The sequence below is a fragment of the Pelodiscus sinensis genome, chromosome 11 (assembly GCF_052426305.1).
Source record: "Pelodiscus sinensis isolate ZL-2025 chromosome 11, ASM5242630v1, whole genome shotgun sequence".
Taxonomy (NCBI): domain Eukaryota; kingdom Metazoa; phylum Chordata; order Testudines; family Trionychidae; genus Pelodiscus; species Pelodiscus sinensis.
In genome coordinates, this window is record NC_143062.1 from 18,790,004 (window position 1) to 18,806,060 (window position 16,057).

At 58.2% G+C, this 16,057-nt stretch overlaps 2 protein-coding genes across 7 annotated transcripts in view; both read left to right on the forward strand.

The window, feature by feature from the left end:
- Positions 1-4,681, forward strand: part of DNAJC4 (DnaJ heat shock protein family (Hsp40) member C4) — a 97,679-nt gene extending 92,998 nt beyond the window's left edge. For all 5 annotated transcript variants that reach the window (XM_089781169.1, XM_089781170.1, XM_075939058.2 and 2 more), the window contains 2 exons: positions 3,328-3,414; positions 4,474-4,681. In XM_089781169.1, the coding sequence (XP_089637295.1) occupies positions 3,328-3,414; positions 4,474-4,576 (190 nt within the window). In that variant the 3' untranslated portion in view covers positions 4,577-4,681. The remainder of the gene's footprint in view (positions 1-3,327; positions 3,415-4,473) is intronic.
- A 147-nt stretch (positions 4,682-4,828) lies between these two features.
- On the forward strand, positions 4,829-12,096 carry VEGFB (vascular endothelial growth factor B). 2 transcript variants are annotated; one of them, XM_006129646.5, is made up of 8 exons: positions 6,962-7,645; positions 8,558-8,600; positions 8,893-9,098; positions 9,567-9,640; positions 9,972-10,004; positions 10,114-10,194; positions 10,695-10,820; positions 11,260-11,887. In XM_006129646.5, exons 1-8 carry the CDS (start codon positions 7,574-7,576, stop codon positions 11,279-11,281), a joined length of 657 nt encoding a protein of 218 aa, XP_006129708.3. In that variant the 5' UTR covers positions 6,962-7,573; the 3' UTR covers positions 11,282-11,887. The 2 variants fall into 2 exon arrangements, with proteins under 2 accessions (XP_006129709.3, XP_006129708.3); XM_006129647.5 differs by lacking the exon at positions 10,114-10,194 and having other exon boundaries at positions 4,829-7,645; positions 11,260-12,096.
- Positions 12,097-16,057: the final 3,961 nt, after the last annotated feature.

Genomic DNA, 16,057 nt, shown 5'->3' on the forward strand with positions numbered 1-16,057 from the left:
ACTCCTTGCTGCAGGAGGCTGTGAAGGCTACAACTGGAACAGAGTTTAAAGGGAAGTGAGATCAAGTCATGGAGGTTGGGTCCATGGAGTGGTATTAGCCAGGGGGTAGGAGTGGTGTCCCTGCCCAAGGTTTGTGGAAGGCTGGAGAGGGATGGCATGAGACAAATGGCTTGGTCACTGTCTTCGGTCCATCCCCTCCAGGGTCCTTAGTGTTGGCCGCTGTCGGCAGACAGGCTACTGGGCTAGATGGACCTTTGGTCTGACCCAGTACGGACATTCTAAGCTCAGGGCTCAGGGTCGGGGGTCTCAGTGTACCCCCTTGATTTTCATGCACACCTGCTCCCGGGTGGCCAGGCTGGCAGCTCTCCTGCCCTAGCTGGCCACTTTCCTGTGCCTAGTGCGGAGATCGTGGACGAGGTCCACGATGTCCGCACTAGCCCATGCGGGTGTCCGCCTCTTGCGGTCCTGGGCAAGCTCCCGGGAGCCGCCAGCCTGGTCCCGGGAAGAGGGGGAGGGCTGGGGGGCATCGGGTGGGTGGCTCGATCCGTGCCAGGTGCAGGGTCTGCTGGCTGGGTGCTGGCAGGCTTGCACCTGGCACGGGCACCGTAGCCAGCCCGTGCCCCTTTAAGGGGTCCGGGGCTGGGAGGGGGGCAATAGAGTTTCCCTGGTGTTGGCCAGAGTGGCCACCAGGGAAACCTGGGGAGGGCTAGCCTCCCACTAGTTCGAATTAAGGGGCTACACAGCCCTTAATTCGAACTAGTAAATTCGAACTAGGCTTAATCCTCGTAAAATGAGGATTACCTAGTTCGAACTAAGCGCTCCGTTAGTTCGAATTAAGTTCGAACTAACGGATCGCTAGTGTAGCGCCTATGAAAGTTAGTTCGAACTAACATCCGTTAATTCGAACTAACTTTGTAGTGTAGACGTACCCTCAGTGTCTTCAGTGCCAGCCTGGCTGCCTTGCTGCAGAGGCACCCCTGTGCTGTAATCAGTCACAAGCGACTAGGCTTAATCCTGGGGTAATGGGGCCATTCTCTGGCCTGTCCCTCACAAGTCAGACTAGCCAGTGGTTCTCAAAGTGGGGGTCAGGACCCCAAAGTGGGTTGCGATCCGTGTGTTAGTCCACAGCTGGTTTGGACTTGCTGGGGTCCAGGGCTGAAACCCAAGTCCCACCACCTGGGGTCAAAGCCTAGGGCTGCAGCCCTGGGTGGCAAGCCTCAGATTACAAGCCCCCTGACTGGGGCTGAAGTCCTTGAGCTTCATTTCCCCTCCCCCACCCTACAGGCAGTGTGCTTTGGCCCCCATTCCTGGGCTGTGGGGCCAGGTGGGCTCAGGCTTTTGTCCCCCTTCTGGGGTCATGTATTTTTTGCTGTCAGAAGGGGTCCTGGTAGGATGAAGTTTGGGAATCCCTGACTACAACTCTCAAACCGATGGCACAGACGGGAAGAAGCTGCCCGGAGGCTGTCCTTCCTGTGGGCTGGGATTTCACATTGCCTTTCCAGTTCAGCATTGCTGCCCCGGGACTGGCTCTCTTCTCTGGTTGTTGGATGGTCCCTACCTCAAATTGCTCACAGACTAGGACCTGCTCTGCAAGAAGGTCTGGGGTCAGTTTAATTGGATCAGTTAAAAAACAGGAATAGTTATACTGGGAATGACCCCTCCAGTGCACGATGTGGATTGGGGGACACCTCCTGCTTCACACAGTATGAATTGAGGATACCCCCTACAGCATAGGACATAAATTAGGGGGTGCCCCCTGCAATACAGGACGTGGTTGGAGGGAGGCTCCCTCCAGTGCAGGACATAGTTTAGACTAGAGGGTGCCAACTGCAGTGCAGGACATGGTTCAGGGGACTCCCCCTGCAGCACAAGATGCAAACTGGGGGCAAATCAAGGCAGCCTCCTCCACACTTCCCCCAGGACAGGATGCTGCTAGAGCCTCTTAGTGCCTGTATTGTGGTCACGGTGATTCCCTGCACTGTTGCCAGTCCCAGTCTAGTTAAAGTGGTCTCCAGTCTGCATGCAGAGTAGCCTGTTAGTACATGACAGCCAGACAGGGGAGTGTGAGGTTCCAGGGAGATCCAGCTAGTCTGCGCCTCATAACCCTGCTGGAATTGTCATCAGCAGTGGTAAAGCCAGAAGCAACCATTAAATCATCCTTTCTGCTGCCTGCATGCCATAAGCCAGAGAATCACACCCAGTTACCCCAGCCCTAAGCCTAATGACTTGTGTCTGGCTAAGGCATCTTCCAGCCCCTGCACCGCTCTCCACCACTCCTACTCCCCTCCCACTGCTGAGATGGGCTGGGAGCCAGGACTCCTGGGTTCCCAGTCACCTCTCTTAAAGTGGCTCTTTCAAGCAATGAGGTAGGGGGCAGAGGGAGCAGAGGCTGGGGATGGGTGCCTGCCCATCCCTGAAACTTGGGCACCCCAGAGCTAGTGCTGTGGACTCTGGTACATAAGGAGATGGTGGCTTCCAGGGGAAGGTCGGGGCTCTCACTGGCCTCAGAATTGCTAAGTCAGTCTATCCCTGCCTGGCTTTTCACCCGCTCACACCCCTTGCCCAGCACCCAGCGCAGTCCACACTGGGCAGCCACCTCCAGCCCCAAGTTCTGGCCTGGTCTCTTGTGTGCTCAGCATTCAGCCTGCTGGAGCAGAAAGAGGCCGGGAACCCTGTTATGATACACCACACAGGCACCACATGTAGTGCACGGACAGGCTTGCACACAGACATGCTGGACAGACACACATGGTGCACAGGAGGGACATTCATACACGCATACAGATTGGACAGACACATCACATGGACACACTGCACAAACATACTCGCACACAGTCACTGCACGGGCACACCACATGCGCACAAGGCATAGATAGACTCACACACAGGCGCGCCACACAATGACATACATTTTGTATAGACAAACATCCTTTACCCATGATATCCTGCACAGACACAGACCACATGCACACACAACATGTGCGCACACACTACACATACATATGCGCACACACACACAACACACAGAGACGTACACACCACACAGACACATAAACATTCTGTGCGGTCACACACCATAAATCCCACCCCTTAGAAATACACACAGCATACAGACACACCCAGCACATCCACCACGGTCACACACTCAATCCACATAGACACAAACCACTCACAAAGCCTCAGACACACACAGATCTACCCATTCATTGCCAGACAGGCTGATGCATTCATCTTTCAAATTCTCCACTCACCCCCCCTACATCTCTCTGCCCCTTGACAAGGAGGGTGCAGGGCGAGGTGTGTAATCCCCACCCCTGTTCTCTGCAGGAAGCTGGAGGAGATACACAAGAGGTTCATGGACAACAAGGACGAGCTCATAACCAGCATCTACAATGAATCCAAGGAGCGGGCCAGGTTTGCACAGCTCCCCCAGCCCCTGCCTCAGTTTTCCTCACCTTATCCTATAGACAAAGATTTCCTCTCCCAGAGGCTCTAGTGGGTGTTTGCTACCAGAACCCCTCCCCATGATGGACCCCCTATTCTCTGGAGACCCTTCCCCCTTCACAGCATGCTGCCCCACCACCCTCAGGAGAGTTTTCCCCCCAGTTTATCCCATATTGCCTACCATCCTCTTGGAAATCCCTTTACCCCATATGGAGGTTCCCTACCCACTGGGAAGCCATGCCCTCTGTTCACCCTATGTTGCCCCTTACCTTCTGGGGATCCCTCTCACACCAGTTTACTCCTTGCCAGCTCCTACCAACCTTTGGGGACAAATCTCTCCTTCCCCTCTGGGCATTCCCCTCTCCTGCACCCCATATGCACCCCAGCCATCACAAGGGGAACCCTGTGGCACTAGTCAGGGGCCATCAGCTTGAACGGGTGGGTGGAAATGCAAACGTGTGTTGGAGGGTATGGATCAGTGTGTGTTAGTAGCTAATACAGGTTCACTAGTGTGTTAACTTCTGTGTGTGCTAGAACATCCACAGATACTTTAGTGTGTTTGTGTACCAGCCTGGTTTGGAGTGTGCATGTGCCCTCTGGGGCATTTGAACTAATATGTTAGAGCATGAGCATGTATAACTAGAGCATGTGTTACTGAGCATGAGAACACAAATGTGTGCACTAGTTTGTTTCAGAACATGTGCATCTGTACACTAGCATGTGTGCCCATGCTCTAATGTGTGTTAGCATGGGCTTCATGCACTCGCATGCTACTGTGTCAGAGCACATGCCCCCATGCAGTAGTGTGTTAGCATGTTAGTGTGTGCCCCTGAGGACTGGCATGTTGGCATCCTAGTACATGCACATACTCCCACCGTAGCGAATGCCTGTGTTTGTATTAACACATGCATGTATGCATGAGTGTGTTAGAGCATGTGCATTCACATGTTAGTGCATGATGCTGAGCATCACTGTCCTCTGCCCCACTGTCCCAAGTGTGACCTGGCCCCTGTGCCTCTCCTCCCACAGGGTCAATGGCTTCCAGAAGCAGCAGGAGATCCTACGCCAGAAACACGCCGAGTTCATGCAGCGCCACCACATCCGGCACAGCAAGGACAGCGCCCAGAAGTGACAGGCGCTCTGAACACTGTATGGGGGACTGGGAGCCACAGATGCTCTATGGGCAACATGTCACATATGCACATCTCTCCCCCCTTCAATAAATCACTGCTCATGGGCCTGGTGCCACTGGCCTTCCTGGAGGGTTCCCATCATCGCGTAGGGGATGCGGACATGGGATTTTTCTGGGATCCCTAGCTACCAGCCTGCACTACCCAGGGTCACCATACAAGGGGTCTTGGATCAGGGATGTGCCATTAGGCTCTCTGCTGTCCCCACCATCCCTTCCCATGCTGCAAGCTTCTCTGCGGCAGTGGCCAGGAAAGATTCCAGTTCTGAGAGCTTCCTCCCCTCACTGCCATGCCAGGCCCCCCGTCCCCATGAGCTGGGGCAGGGAGGACAATGGTGGAAGGAGACTGCGTGGCACATACGTAGCCCCCACTGGCAGGAGGAGCAGAGACCACTGGGGCCAATGCTGCCAGAATGGGAGTCAGACAGTTGGGAGAGCAACAGCCCCCCAGAGGCAGGTGCTTAGCCAAGGGCTCTGGGCTGAAACGCTGCTCTGAGTGGGTGACAAGGCTCAGTGGTGCTCTAAAGAACCACATCACGCCACTGAAGGTGCCATGGCATGGCTAGACAACTGTGCAGGCGTTGAATGAAATATGCCAGGTGGGAGCTGGGCTGGGTGCATATGGCAAGAGTGGCAACCAGTGTTCCCTCCAAGGTGTGCGGCAGCACCACTTCACGGGGGCGTTAACCAGCCTCACCAGATCAGTCAGCTCCCTGCTCAGAGCCCTAAGCCTCTGATTGGGCGGGGCTGATTAATCACCTGTGAAGCACCTGGGGGGCAGGTGAGCCACTGGAGGTAGCAAAGGTTCCAGACTCTGTTCCCCCCTTCCCTGGGAAACCGCCAATCCCACTGGTCATCCAAGAGCCCCCATGACAGGGCCGCAGATATCAGAGCCCCAAGGGCTCCTGTGCATCCCTGAATTCCCTTCACCCCTTTGTGTGTTATAGCTCTCCATCCCCACTGCACCCTCCATCCCCACCCTCCTCACCCCCTCCGCTCCCCGCATTTGTCCATATACAGCCCTCTAGCTATCCACCCATCGCTGTATACACTACTTTGGTGTATCCACCGCTTTCGCTGTATCCATGCATCCCCATCTCATCCGCTTCCCTCTCTGCTATTTCCAGTGTGACTGTGGGACCATGACTCTCATACCCCAGGGACCCGTGTCGGGTGCATACAAAGGAGTGAGTGGAGGGAGGATTTGGGAGACACACACACCCCTGCTGGGCAGGTGCCAGATGGAGTGCCATTCTGGGGCCTGCGCATGAAGGATTAACCCTGGAATTTCACACATTTCCCATTGCAGCACACTTCACTAATCCCCTGCTTACGTCACAGCCAACCCTGCCACACACCCCTCTGTGCCTGCTGGGTGGTAGCTGCTGCATGGAGCTCCCTGCTGGGAGGAAGAGCCCCTAGGTGTTGTGAACTTCCCCTCAGTAGTGCCCAGCTGGCAGCTCCAGTGCCATGAGCTTCTACAGTTGCAGCCAGAGATTCCAGTACTGTGAGCTTCCCTGCAGTAGTGCCCAGCCAAGATCTAAGAATTAGCAGGGAATTAATCCCTTCAGGGTACAATAAGTGCCCAGGAAGGAAGTGCGCTGCTTCCAAGCACATCTCATGGGCAACACCATGAGCTGTGTATCCTCCATCACACCTCACAGCCCATTCCTGGCACCCTGGTCTGCCCCCTGTCCAGGATGGAGCTGGCATTAAATTGGCTTCTACATTTGTGCAGCTGGGGAGTTTAGCTTTGGTGGCATTTTCCATGCCTCTTTCTCCATCTCCCATCCCAGCAATTTCATCCTGTGCGGTGGGGCATGGAAACCCATCTAACCCATTTCAGGCTTTCCCCTCTGTCAGTGCCCCCTGCCCTGGGACTTGCCGTAGTTTCTCCTAGTGACTGCCATAGGGGACACCAACTCAACTCCTGCTCCACTGGTCAGAGATGGAATGGGCCCAATGTAGACAGAATGACCCAGAGCAAGCTCCCTATGGCCAGTTGCTCCTGCACCTACTACTGACACCCCTAGGGGAACTTCCCCAAGTGACTCCAGAAGGCTCTGCCAGTCCAGCACCCTGAGCTGCCCCCCTGCAAAGCAGTGGATATGGTCACATGGGCCCCAGCTCAGCACAATCCTTTCTCATCTCCACCCATTTGTCCCCTTGCACCCCTCCGTCCTTCCATCCATCCCCATGCCTCCAATCTGTCCTTGTGCACCTCTCTGTCCTTCCATCTCTCCCCACTCACTCACCTATCCCCACCCACCCCTCCATTCATTCTGCAACCCCACTCACCCCTCCACCCATCCCTTCCCACCCAACTCTCCATCCTTACCCCCATTCCTCCCCACACACCCCTCCACCCTTTCCCCACTATCAGGCTAGGGCTGCTCCTGGCATCTCCCTCCTCCCTGTGGGAGCCAAGTACCAGCCATTCCCCAGCCAGCTCCCTCCGCCTCTGCTCCCTGCCCGTCAGCCCTCCCCGCTCCGCCCTGCTACCCCCCGCTCCACCTCCCGCTGCTGCCGCCTCCCCCGGGGCCGGGCTGGGCTGGGCCGGGCCGGGCCGTCACTCACTCCCCGGAGCCAGCCCCGCTCGCTCTCCCCAGCCGCCCGCGACCGCCTGGCTCACTCCGAGCCGCTCGCTCCTGTTGGCGCACTGGCCCCGCGGGCTCCGATGCACCTGTAGCTGCCCCCTGGGGCCGGCCAGTCCCGGTCCGGTCCTTGGATTTACCTTCTCTCGGACTGCGGAGCGGGGATCGTGCGCTGCCTTCGGGGAGCCCCAGGCGAGGGCTCCGTGCCCCGCGTCCGGCCAGCCCAGCGCTCGGAGCTACCATGCCACTGCCCCGGACAGCGGGCGCTGCCGGAGGAAGGGGGCAGCTGCCCGCCAAGCGCCCCGGGCATCAGCGCTAGGGAATTCCCGCGCTCCGGCTCGGCACCATGAGAGCCCCCCGCGAGACCCTGCACCTCCTGCTGGCTACAGCCCTGCAGCTGGTCGGCTGCGCAGCCAAGGTAGCGGGGGAGCTGGGCCCTGGGGCACTGGGCACTGGGGAGCCGGGCACGAGGCGTTAGGGGAGCTGGCACTGGGCGCTGGAGGGAGACAGACACGGGTGGGCGGAGCCGGCACTGGGGAAGGGACCTGGTACTGAGGGACCCACCGGTGGGACGCATCCCGGCATGGGCAGGGTACAGGCCCCTGGATGAGCGCCGCGTACGGGGCGGAGGTGGGTGGCGTCCGGGCTGGCCTTGCCTTGCCGGGGGCCCCGGCAGGAGGGGGGCTGGAGCCCGCCCGCAGACTGGGGACTTGTACCTGGGGGAGGGGCTGAGCTGCAGTGTCCGGGGTAGGGCTCAGGGCAGGGGCCAACCCGGACAGACGAGCGCCGCCTCCCGCCCGCCTGGGATTCCCCCTCCGCACCTCTTGGGTACCTGCCGGGCTGGGATCGACCCCCCACTGCCCAGCGCCTGCTGCCCCGGCCACCGGGGCTGCCATTCCAGCCCCCTCGGCCCCCTCCCCTCTGAGCCCGGGTGGCGGGGCTGGGAGCCGGGACGCCTGGGTTCTGGGTTCTATTCCTGCTGGGCCAATGACTCCCTGTGAGCTGGGGCCGGGGGCGCACTGGCCAGCCCAGGGCAGTTCCTCAGGCTCATCCAGCCAAAGATTGTTCCATTTCCCCAGTCCTAGTGCCACATACACGGCCCCCCCTCTGCTGGTTTATTATTGTAGGGTCTCCTGGGCGTGGACCTGGCCTACCCTATGAGCTAGGGAAGAGCCCCTGAGGCTGGGGTGTAATGAAGTGGGAGTGGAGTGGAGTGGAGTGGGGGCTCCCTCAGAGCTCAGAGGGGGCTCAAGAGAGTCTAGGGAGGCAGCCTCTCCCTCCGCCTTTGCCTGGGTTTCTGAGCCTGTTGCCTCCGTCTTCTCCTTTCCAGGCACCACAGCCCCAGACAGAGGGGACCCACCCACCAGGGGAAGGTAAGAGACTGGGCCCAGGGTGTAGTTGGGGGGCTGCTGCCATCAGGCAGAGGGACATGTTTGGGGGTAGCAGTGCTGAGGGGGCACATTTGGGGGATCGTTGAGGTTACAGGCACGTCGCCCCAGAGGTAGTCGCATGTCAGGGCTGAGTGAAGGATCCCCATGTAATCAGCCTTCACACCCCACCGCAGAGCTTGCTGTGTCTGCATGTGGACCCATTGGGGGGGTGCGCCTTGGCCATGTTGGTTGGCACTGTCAGGGCATACTGACCCTTCACACTGACCCCTTTTAGCCCCCCCAGTGATGCAGTGGATGGAGGTTTATAACCGCAGCTTCTGCCAGCCGAAGGAGATGCTGGTGCCAGTGAGCGAGGAGCACCCGAGTGAGGTGGAGCACCTCCTGGCACCCTCCTGCGTGCTCCTGCGTCGCTGTGCCGGGTGCTGCGCCGACGAGGGACTGCAGTGCATGCCCACCCGCATGCATGTGGTGGTGATGGAGGTAATGGGAGGGAGGACAGGACAGAGAGGTTAAGAGCCAGGCTCTGGGGATAGGGAAATGCCAGGGGTGGGCAGATGGCTGGGGGAAAGGGATGCTGGGGGGAGGGGGAACCAGGCTCTGTGGAGAGGGGAATGCTGGGAGGAGGGAGCTGGGCTTTGGTGAATGCCATAGATTGGGCTAGGAACCAGGCACCAGGAGGAGGGGATGCCAGGGGTAGGCTGGGAGCCGGCACTGGGGGGAGGGGAAGCCAGAGGGTGGGTTGTGGCCAGGCACTGAGGGTGGGAAATGCTAGAGGTTGGAGGCTCCAGGTAGTGGGGCCAGGAGAATGCCCGGGGGTGGAAGAAGAGGTGTCGGGGGTAGAGGAATGCCAAAGGGAGGGGAGCCAAGGGGAGGGCTGTTGGGCATTAACATCACCCCTGATCCCTTGGCACTGGCACCTCCCTCCCTCACCCCCTCTCTGCCCCCCAGGTGATGAAAACCCGCTACCCGCACAGCCACCTGGGCCAGCTGGCCTTCGTGGAGCACAGTGCCTGCGAGTGCAGGTGAGGGGGTGTTAGCTGTTCAGAGTATGGGGGGGGCATTGGGAGGGCTCAGTCTCCCCCAACTTGTGACTCCCTTGTTCCAAGCTTAACCAAAGCCTGAGCACTGCACTGCAGCCAATGACCCCCCCCCCACCTCAGGCAGGTGGCCCCACAGAGACACGTGGGGGGCTATGAGCTCCCCGGTTCCTAGGATGAGTGCAGTGGTCTTTTGCCTTTGGCACTGTGCCATTCCCCACATCACAGTGTCTCTCATGGATTGATCTCCTTTGGGGAGCAGTTCTCAGCAGACCCCCTTTTCCATGTTAACCTAGCATCACCTCTTCTTTTGCAGACCAAAGACAACTAGCAAAGTCAATCCAGAAAGGTAAGGACCCCACCTCCCAGAGCTCCCTCCACAGCCTGTGCTCCCGCCCCACTCCCTGCAGTGCCCCCTGCTGGCTGAGAGGGGAGCTCAGGTCTGATTCTCTCCACAGGCCTGAGCGGCCCAAGGGGAAAAACAGCACTGGACGCAAACACAAAAAGAAGAGACCCCCTGAACAGGACTCCCCCCACCTGTATGTCCAGGGACCACCATGCTTCCTCCAGTCCCTGCATGTCCCCCACTTCCTTACTAACTCTGCTTACACTGGGGACATTGAACTGGGGTGAGCAGGGAGGACTGGGTCAATGCTCCCCACATCTTATGGAGGTTCACTTCTAACTGGGGTAGCCTCATCTCCCTCACTCCCTATATAGGGGATCAAAGGAGGAGTGGACTATCCAGTCCAGCAGCATCAAGGCCTCCTCCAGCATCAAGGTTAGGGGTTCCTCCTCCTCCATGTGGTGACCCCTTTGAATTGGAGTAGAATGGGGTGCTGTTTTATAGGGTTCCCTATACATCCTGAAGGGTGATAAAGGGCCCTCTGTTATATAGCAGGCAGAGTAGGAGATCATCAGAGGTTCTGGGGGGACAGGAAGGGAGACCTTCCTCAATGTGGAAGTGAGAGAGTGTGTGTGGGGGGGGTCCCAGCACATGCCCCTGGGGCTGAGATTATCTGGATTCTTACTCCCCCAGGCCCTCCTGCCCCCCCTGCCCAGACAAACGGAGGCGCCAGGATCCCCAGACATGCCAGTGCCACTGCCGGCGCAGAAGCCAGCACTGCCGGGATCGGGGCTTGGAGCTCAATGAGCACTTGTGCAGGTGAGACCCCCCTGACTCCTCCAACCTCCCTCCAAGCCAGAGACACCCCAAAACTCCCTCCTGGACCAGGCAGATCCCCCAGCCTCTCCCAGACCAGAGACACTCCAGATTCTTTCCTGGACCAGGCAGGTCCCCTGGCTTTCCCCAGACCAGAGACATCCCAACCTCCTTCACGGACCAGGCAGATCTCCACCAACATCTTCCCACGGGCCAGGGACAGCCATGACCCCCCTCAGGCTGACGGACCCCCAGGAGTTAGAGAACCCCCCTGATCTCCCTTCACAGGCCCCCCTATTGGTGCTGCAGGATAGAGTCCCCCCAGACTCCCATCAGGCTTTGGGACAAGGGAGGGGCTTCTGCCTAGAAGAGTTGTGAGTGCTGGTGTTGGGGGCTGAACCTGCATTTCCAGCTGCCCTGAGCCGCTCTGTTCTCCCCCCAGATGTGAGAAGCTGCGCAGATGATCTGATGGAGGAGGGCTGGGAAGACCTGTGACCAGGCTCTCCACACCTAGCCCTGCTCTGCATTGGGAACAAGACAAGACTCCAGCCCTGAGTGCCCCCTGCTGGAAAGGAGCCCAAGGAAGCTGGGCAAGACTGCTCAGGAATGGACCTGATGACAAGACTCCTGGGACCATGTGGGAGGCCAGACTCCCTTGTCCACTGCCTGCACAGGACCTGCCAGAAGGGGCTGCATCTTGCACACCCAGTCCTGGACTGGGGCAGCTGAATCTAGTGGTCCCTTCAGGATCGGGGAGGCCAGATCCTGTGGCTCCTCGAGGACGTGGACCCCCCGATTCCTTCAGTGCCCACCAAGGTGGCCCCAGCTCTGCTGGCCAGATTCCCTTGTCATTATTTAAAGTTCCGCATCACCCCTCACTGCCCCAACCCTTTTAATTTAATACTTGCCCTCCCCTTCTTCTCCATCCCCCCGGATCAAACCCCATTTGCCTGCTGGAGCCGAGGGCAGGCTGGGCACCAGCTCAAGCCCCCTCCCGGGGCATGTCTTGCTGCTGTAACTGCCCGCACATTGGGATCCGGTGATAAAGCTATTAAATGGATGAGACTCGATGTCCCGCAGAGCTGTGAGTGCACGATCCCGCAAACAACTATAGGGGTCGAGGGAGCACGCCGCACTCTCAGGACACATGGGATTGGATTCTGTGGGGTGTCCTATATGCTGTATGGGCTGGGGAGTGCTTTGCTGGAGGGGTTCCTTCTTGTGTAGGGCGGCAGAGCTGGAGAGAGGATCCTTATGGATTATTGGCATTTCTCTTTGAGACAGCGTCTTCGTTTATACTCCACAAAAGCGTGGCAGCATTTACACCCTGAGCTCTTTATCCCAAGGTTGCGGGCTCTTTCCTGCTTGGCGTCTGTGGAAAAATTGCTGCTCCATCCTAGAGGCTGCTGCATCTCAGCACCAGGCGAGGGATCCTGTAATGAGCCCTGGTACCTCCCTTCAGAGGTGGCTACATCGTGGTACGGGCCAAGGGATTCCTGTTGGTACAGCTGCCATATTTTTGGATCCCTTGGAAACACATGGTGCCAGGAATGAATGAGATGCCATGTTCTCTGTGGGGAGGCAGGAAAAACAAGTGGGCTGGACTAGCTGGGAGCTGTAGGTCAGGATTAAGACCCACCACAGAAGTGAGTGGAGGGAATATGTGGAGGGTTCCCTTCCTGGGCCTGCCCCCCTCCCTTGGAAGCATGCGGAGCTGTCACTCTGGTTCCCTGTGCCAGCGCTGGCATTGCTCACACAGCTGTGCTGCACTTCATGATCAGGCTGCAGCCCTGGGAAAAGGGAGGGATGGATCCTGGCAGAGCGAGCACCAGGAACACCTGGCAGAGCGAGTCTACCTGTAACACATGGATCAGAGGCAGCTCACGGATGAGCCCAACTCTGCTGCTCCCAACCCCGTCACAGCTTGTGCCCAAGCGCAGGCTTCCTAGGCATCAGGAGGAGGGGCAGGGACCAGGACGCATCATGCAGCTACAAGGGGGGAGAGTGTAATGGAGAGAGCTCCCAGACTCTAGCCAGGCTCTGGGAGGAGAATGGGGTCTAGTGTAGGGAAGTGAAGGATTAGTCAATATGCTGTTTGACTGGTTGCTTCCCTCTATCAGATAGAGTCAGCAAGGGGCAGGGGAAGAGAAGGTACTTCAAAGTGGCAGTGCCACTTGAAGCTTGGGGCCAGATCCCAGACTCCATGTGGTGCTGCTGCTTTGAAATGTCACATGCAGCCCAGAGCCCGCTGGGGTGTCCCCAGGCTGCACGCGGCATTTCAGAGGGGCAGCGCTGCGTGGAGCCCGGGATGAGCTGGGGACTCCCCCGCTGACCCTGGGCTGTGAAACACCGTGGGAACCCGGCGTCAGGCTCCTCCCAGTGTTTCAAAATGGCAACTCTGCTTGGAGCCCAGGATCAGCAGGGGAATCCTCAGCTGATTCCAGGCTCTGTGCAGCATTGCCACTTTGAAATGCCGCAATGCCGCGAGGAGTCCTGTATCAGGTTCCTCATGGCATTTCAAAGTGGCAGCACCATGTGGAGCTCAGGATCAGCTGGGGTCCCCAAATGATACCAGGCTCCACGCAGCGCTTTCGCCCTTGAAGTGTAGCAACAGCCCCTAGAGATCACCCTATCGACTAATCGAATAGTCAATGCAAAATGCATCAACTGTTTGATTAGTCAGTCAGTTGATATTTAACATCCTTAGTCTAGTGATTAGAGCAGTGGGGGTCTGCGAGTTAATACATCAGGTTTACAGTTCTGCCTGTGCCACCTTGCCCTGTCCACCCCCATATGTGCCACTTGCCTAGCCTACCTCATCTGCACTGAGCTTCTCTAAGTGCTGAATGGCTCCTGTTTCCATGAGATATGTGGCTAATCCTGATTCCTACGGACTTGCACAGAGGGGGGAGGGCACCATCCCCACCCTGCCAGAGAAACTGAGGCACACGGGGAAGGATGGACCAAGTCTCACAAGGAGCTAGGGATAGACTCCAGGAGTTCTGACTCCTAGGCCCCCTGCTCTAACCACTCAATCTCACAGTGTAGCTCTGATCTCAATTCCAGCTGGATAAACTCCCAGGATTCAATGGCCTGTTAGGAGGGGACCTGAGGGCAAGCCTGTGACATCCCGCACATGCCATGGCCTCAGAGAGCCTGGGGTGGTGGGGGAAAGGCCTCTGGCAGATAAGGAACCACGCAGCCTGGCAGAGGGCCCATAGCTGAGCACTTGCTGCCAGTCCCTTATCAGTTCCCAGCTGTGGCCTCCTACTCTGGTGCATGTAAACTGGTAGTGCAGCCTTAACACCAGAATCCCAAGGCAGGGGGCAGCTCCTGGATGCCAGGGTCTTACACCAGGCTAGAAACGTGCTGTTGCCCTGACCCGGGGCCTCAAGCCAGACTAAGGTTCTAAGCCAGACTGGGAGCAGGGCAGCCAAGATGCCAGGGTCCCAAGGCAGGGTGAGAAGGTGTGAAACAGATGCAGCAAGCGAGAGGAGGCAAGGCTGTTTGTTTGCCCTGCACCCGCTTGTTTGCCCTGCACCCGCTTGTTTGCCCTGCACCCGCTGCCTCCAGACTTTGCCCCCACCCAGAAGCTCCAGGAAATTGCAGGGGGAGGGGTGGAGGGTCGACTTTGATCCCAGAGGCACTAGGTGCAACCTCAGACATAAACACCCCGTAGCCCCTCTACGATCCCATGAGCAAGAGAACAGCAAAAGAGGTGGCACCATGCCCTGTAATGGGGAGCCAAGACTCCTGAGTTTTATCCTGATTCTGAGAGGGGAAGGGAGTCTAGCCAGGGTTCTGGGAGGGGTTGAAGACTGCCAGGGCACTGGGCTTCCCCCCACCCCCCACGGCTCCTGCCCAGCTGATTTCCATTCTGTCCGCACTTTGGTCCCAACTAGAGCCCTCAGGAGAGTCAATATTTGGAGAGTCCTGTGGGGGGCTTGACTGGCTCCCCAAGCAGCCCCTCTCCCCCAGAGACACAACCTCTTCATTTTCCTGGTCAAGGCCAGTGGGGAAATGAGCCAGGCCCTATGCATGGGCACTGTGGCAGAGTGTATTCTATGCTAGGCAAGTGGGGATGCCCTGCAGCTGGCAAGGCAAAGAAATACAGAGCTACCCTCCACCCCAGAGGTGTATGTGCTTCTCAATTCTGACCCACAGCCCCCTGCTAACACAGCACTGCCCTCCTCCCACCAAAGCTCTGCTCATGCCCCTTGATCCTGACTCACAGCCCCTTGCTAACCCAGCCCTGGGCTCCCCCACCTACACATCACTCACATTATGAGGCAAGACCCAAGGGTAAGGGGGCTGGGGCTCGAGAACCTTATAATCAGAAATAAAGAGAGTTAGGGTATCATGACCCAGATGCCAGAGTCTGAATTCAGGGTGCAGCCCAGACATCAGGATCTCCTGCAATACCCAGGACCAGGGAAAGGTTGTATTTGGCTTACTTCAGATGTCACTACACTGTTTTGCAACTGGCCCATAGCCATGGCCAGAGACCTCAGATCTCATCTGATCACCCCATCTTGTAGACAGATACCTCCTGGGATTCTGGGAGGGAGCAGCACAACCCTGCAGGCCCCAACATAACAGGGTCAGAGCTGGATGGTGATCTTATCCCCTTTGTGCCAGGAAACAGTGAAATAATGGGACCCCCCCATAAACCTCTTGCCCGCCTGTAATCACCCAGCCAGCCAATCCGTACTGTCTGGGCACTGAGTGATTAGCGCCAAGAGCTTCTCCCAAGCAGAGGCAACTCCTGATCCAGCCCTGTTACATCTGGACCCCCCTAGCAAGCTGGGCAGGCACCTGGCCCTGGAGAGGGAAGGCAACTTCCCTCCCACCAAGCCGGCTCCCTGCAGAGCTGTCATGGGGCACTGGCACCCCCTCGTGGGGATAATGGGCACGTCCAGGTGGGGAAGGTGCCAGTTCCCCAATGCCCAGGGACAGGCGAGTGGGGTGAGGGAGCTGGACAGATCCTGGGAGACACTGCTGGGTGCCAGGGCCCAGGGGTCACTAGCGATGGGCGCAGAGCGGAGGGGCTGGGCCAAGGCGGGGGCAAGGGGTGGAGGGAACCTCGCAGGGCTGGGGGTCAGAGACAGGCAAGGGGGGGGTGTCACATGGGGCCAGAGGTCACAGAGCGGTCAAAGGGCCATATAAGGTTATCTGATGGCAGCGCGTGCCCCTGGGGTTAACCCCGCCCACAGCAGAAAGGCCCCGCCCCCCACGGATGC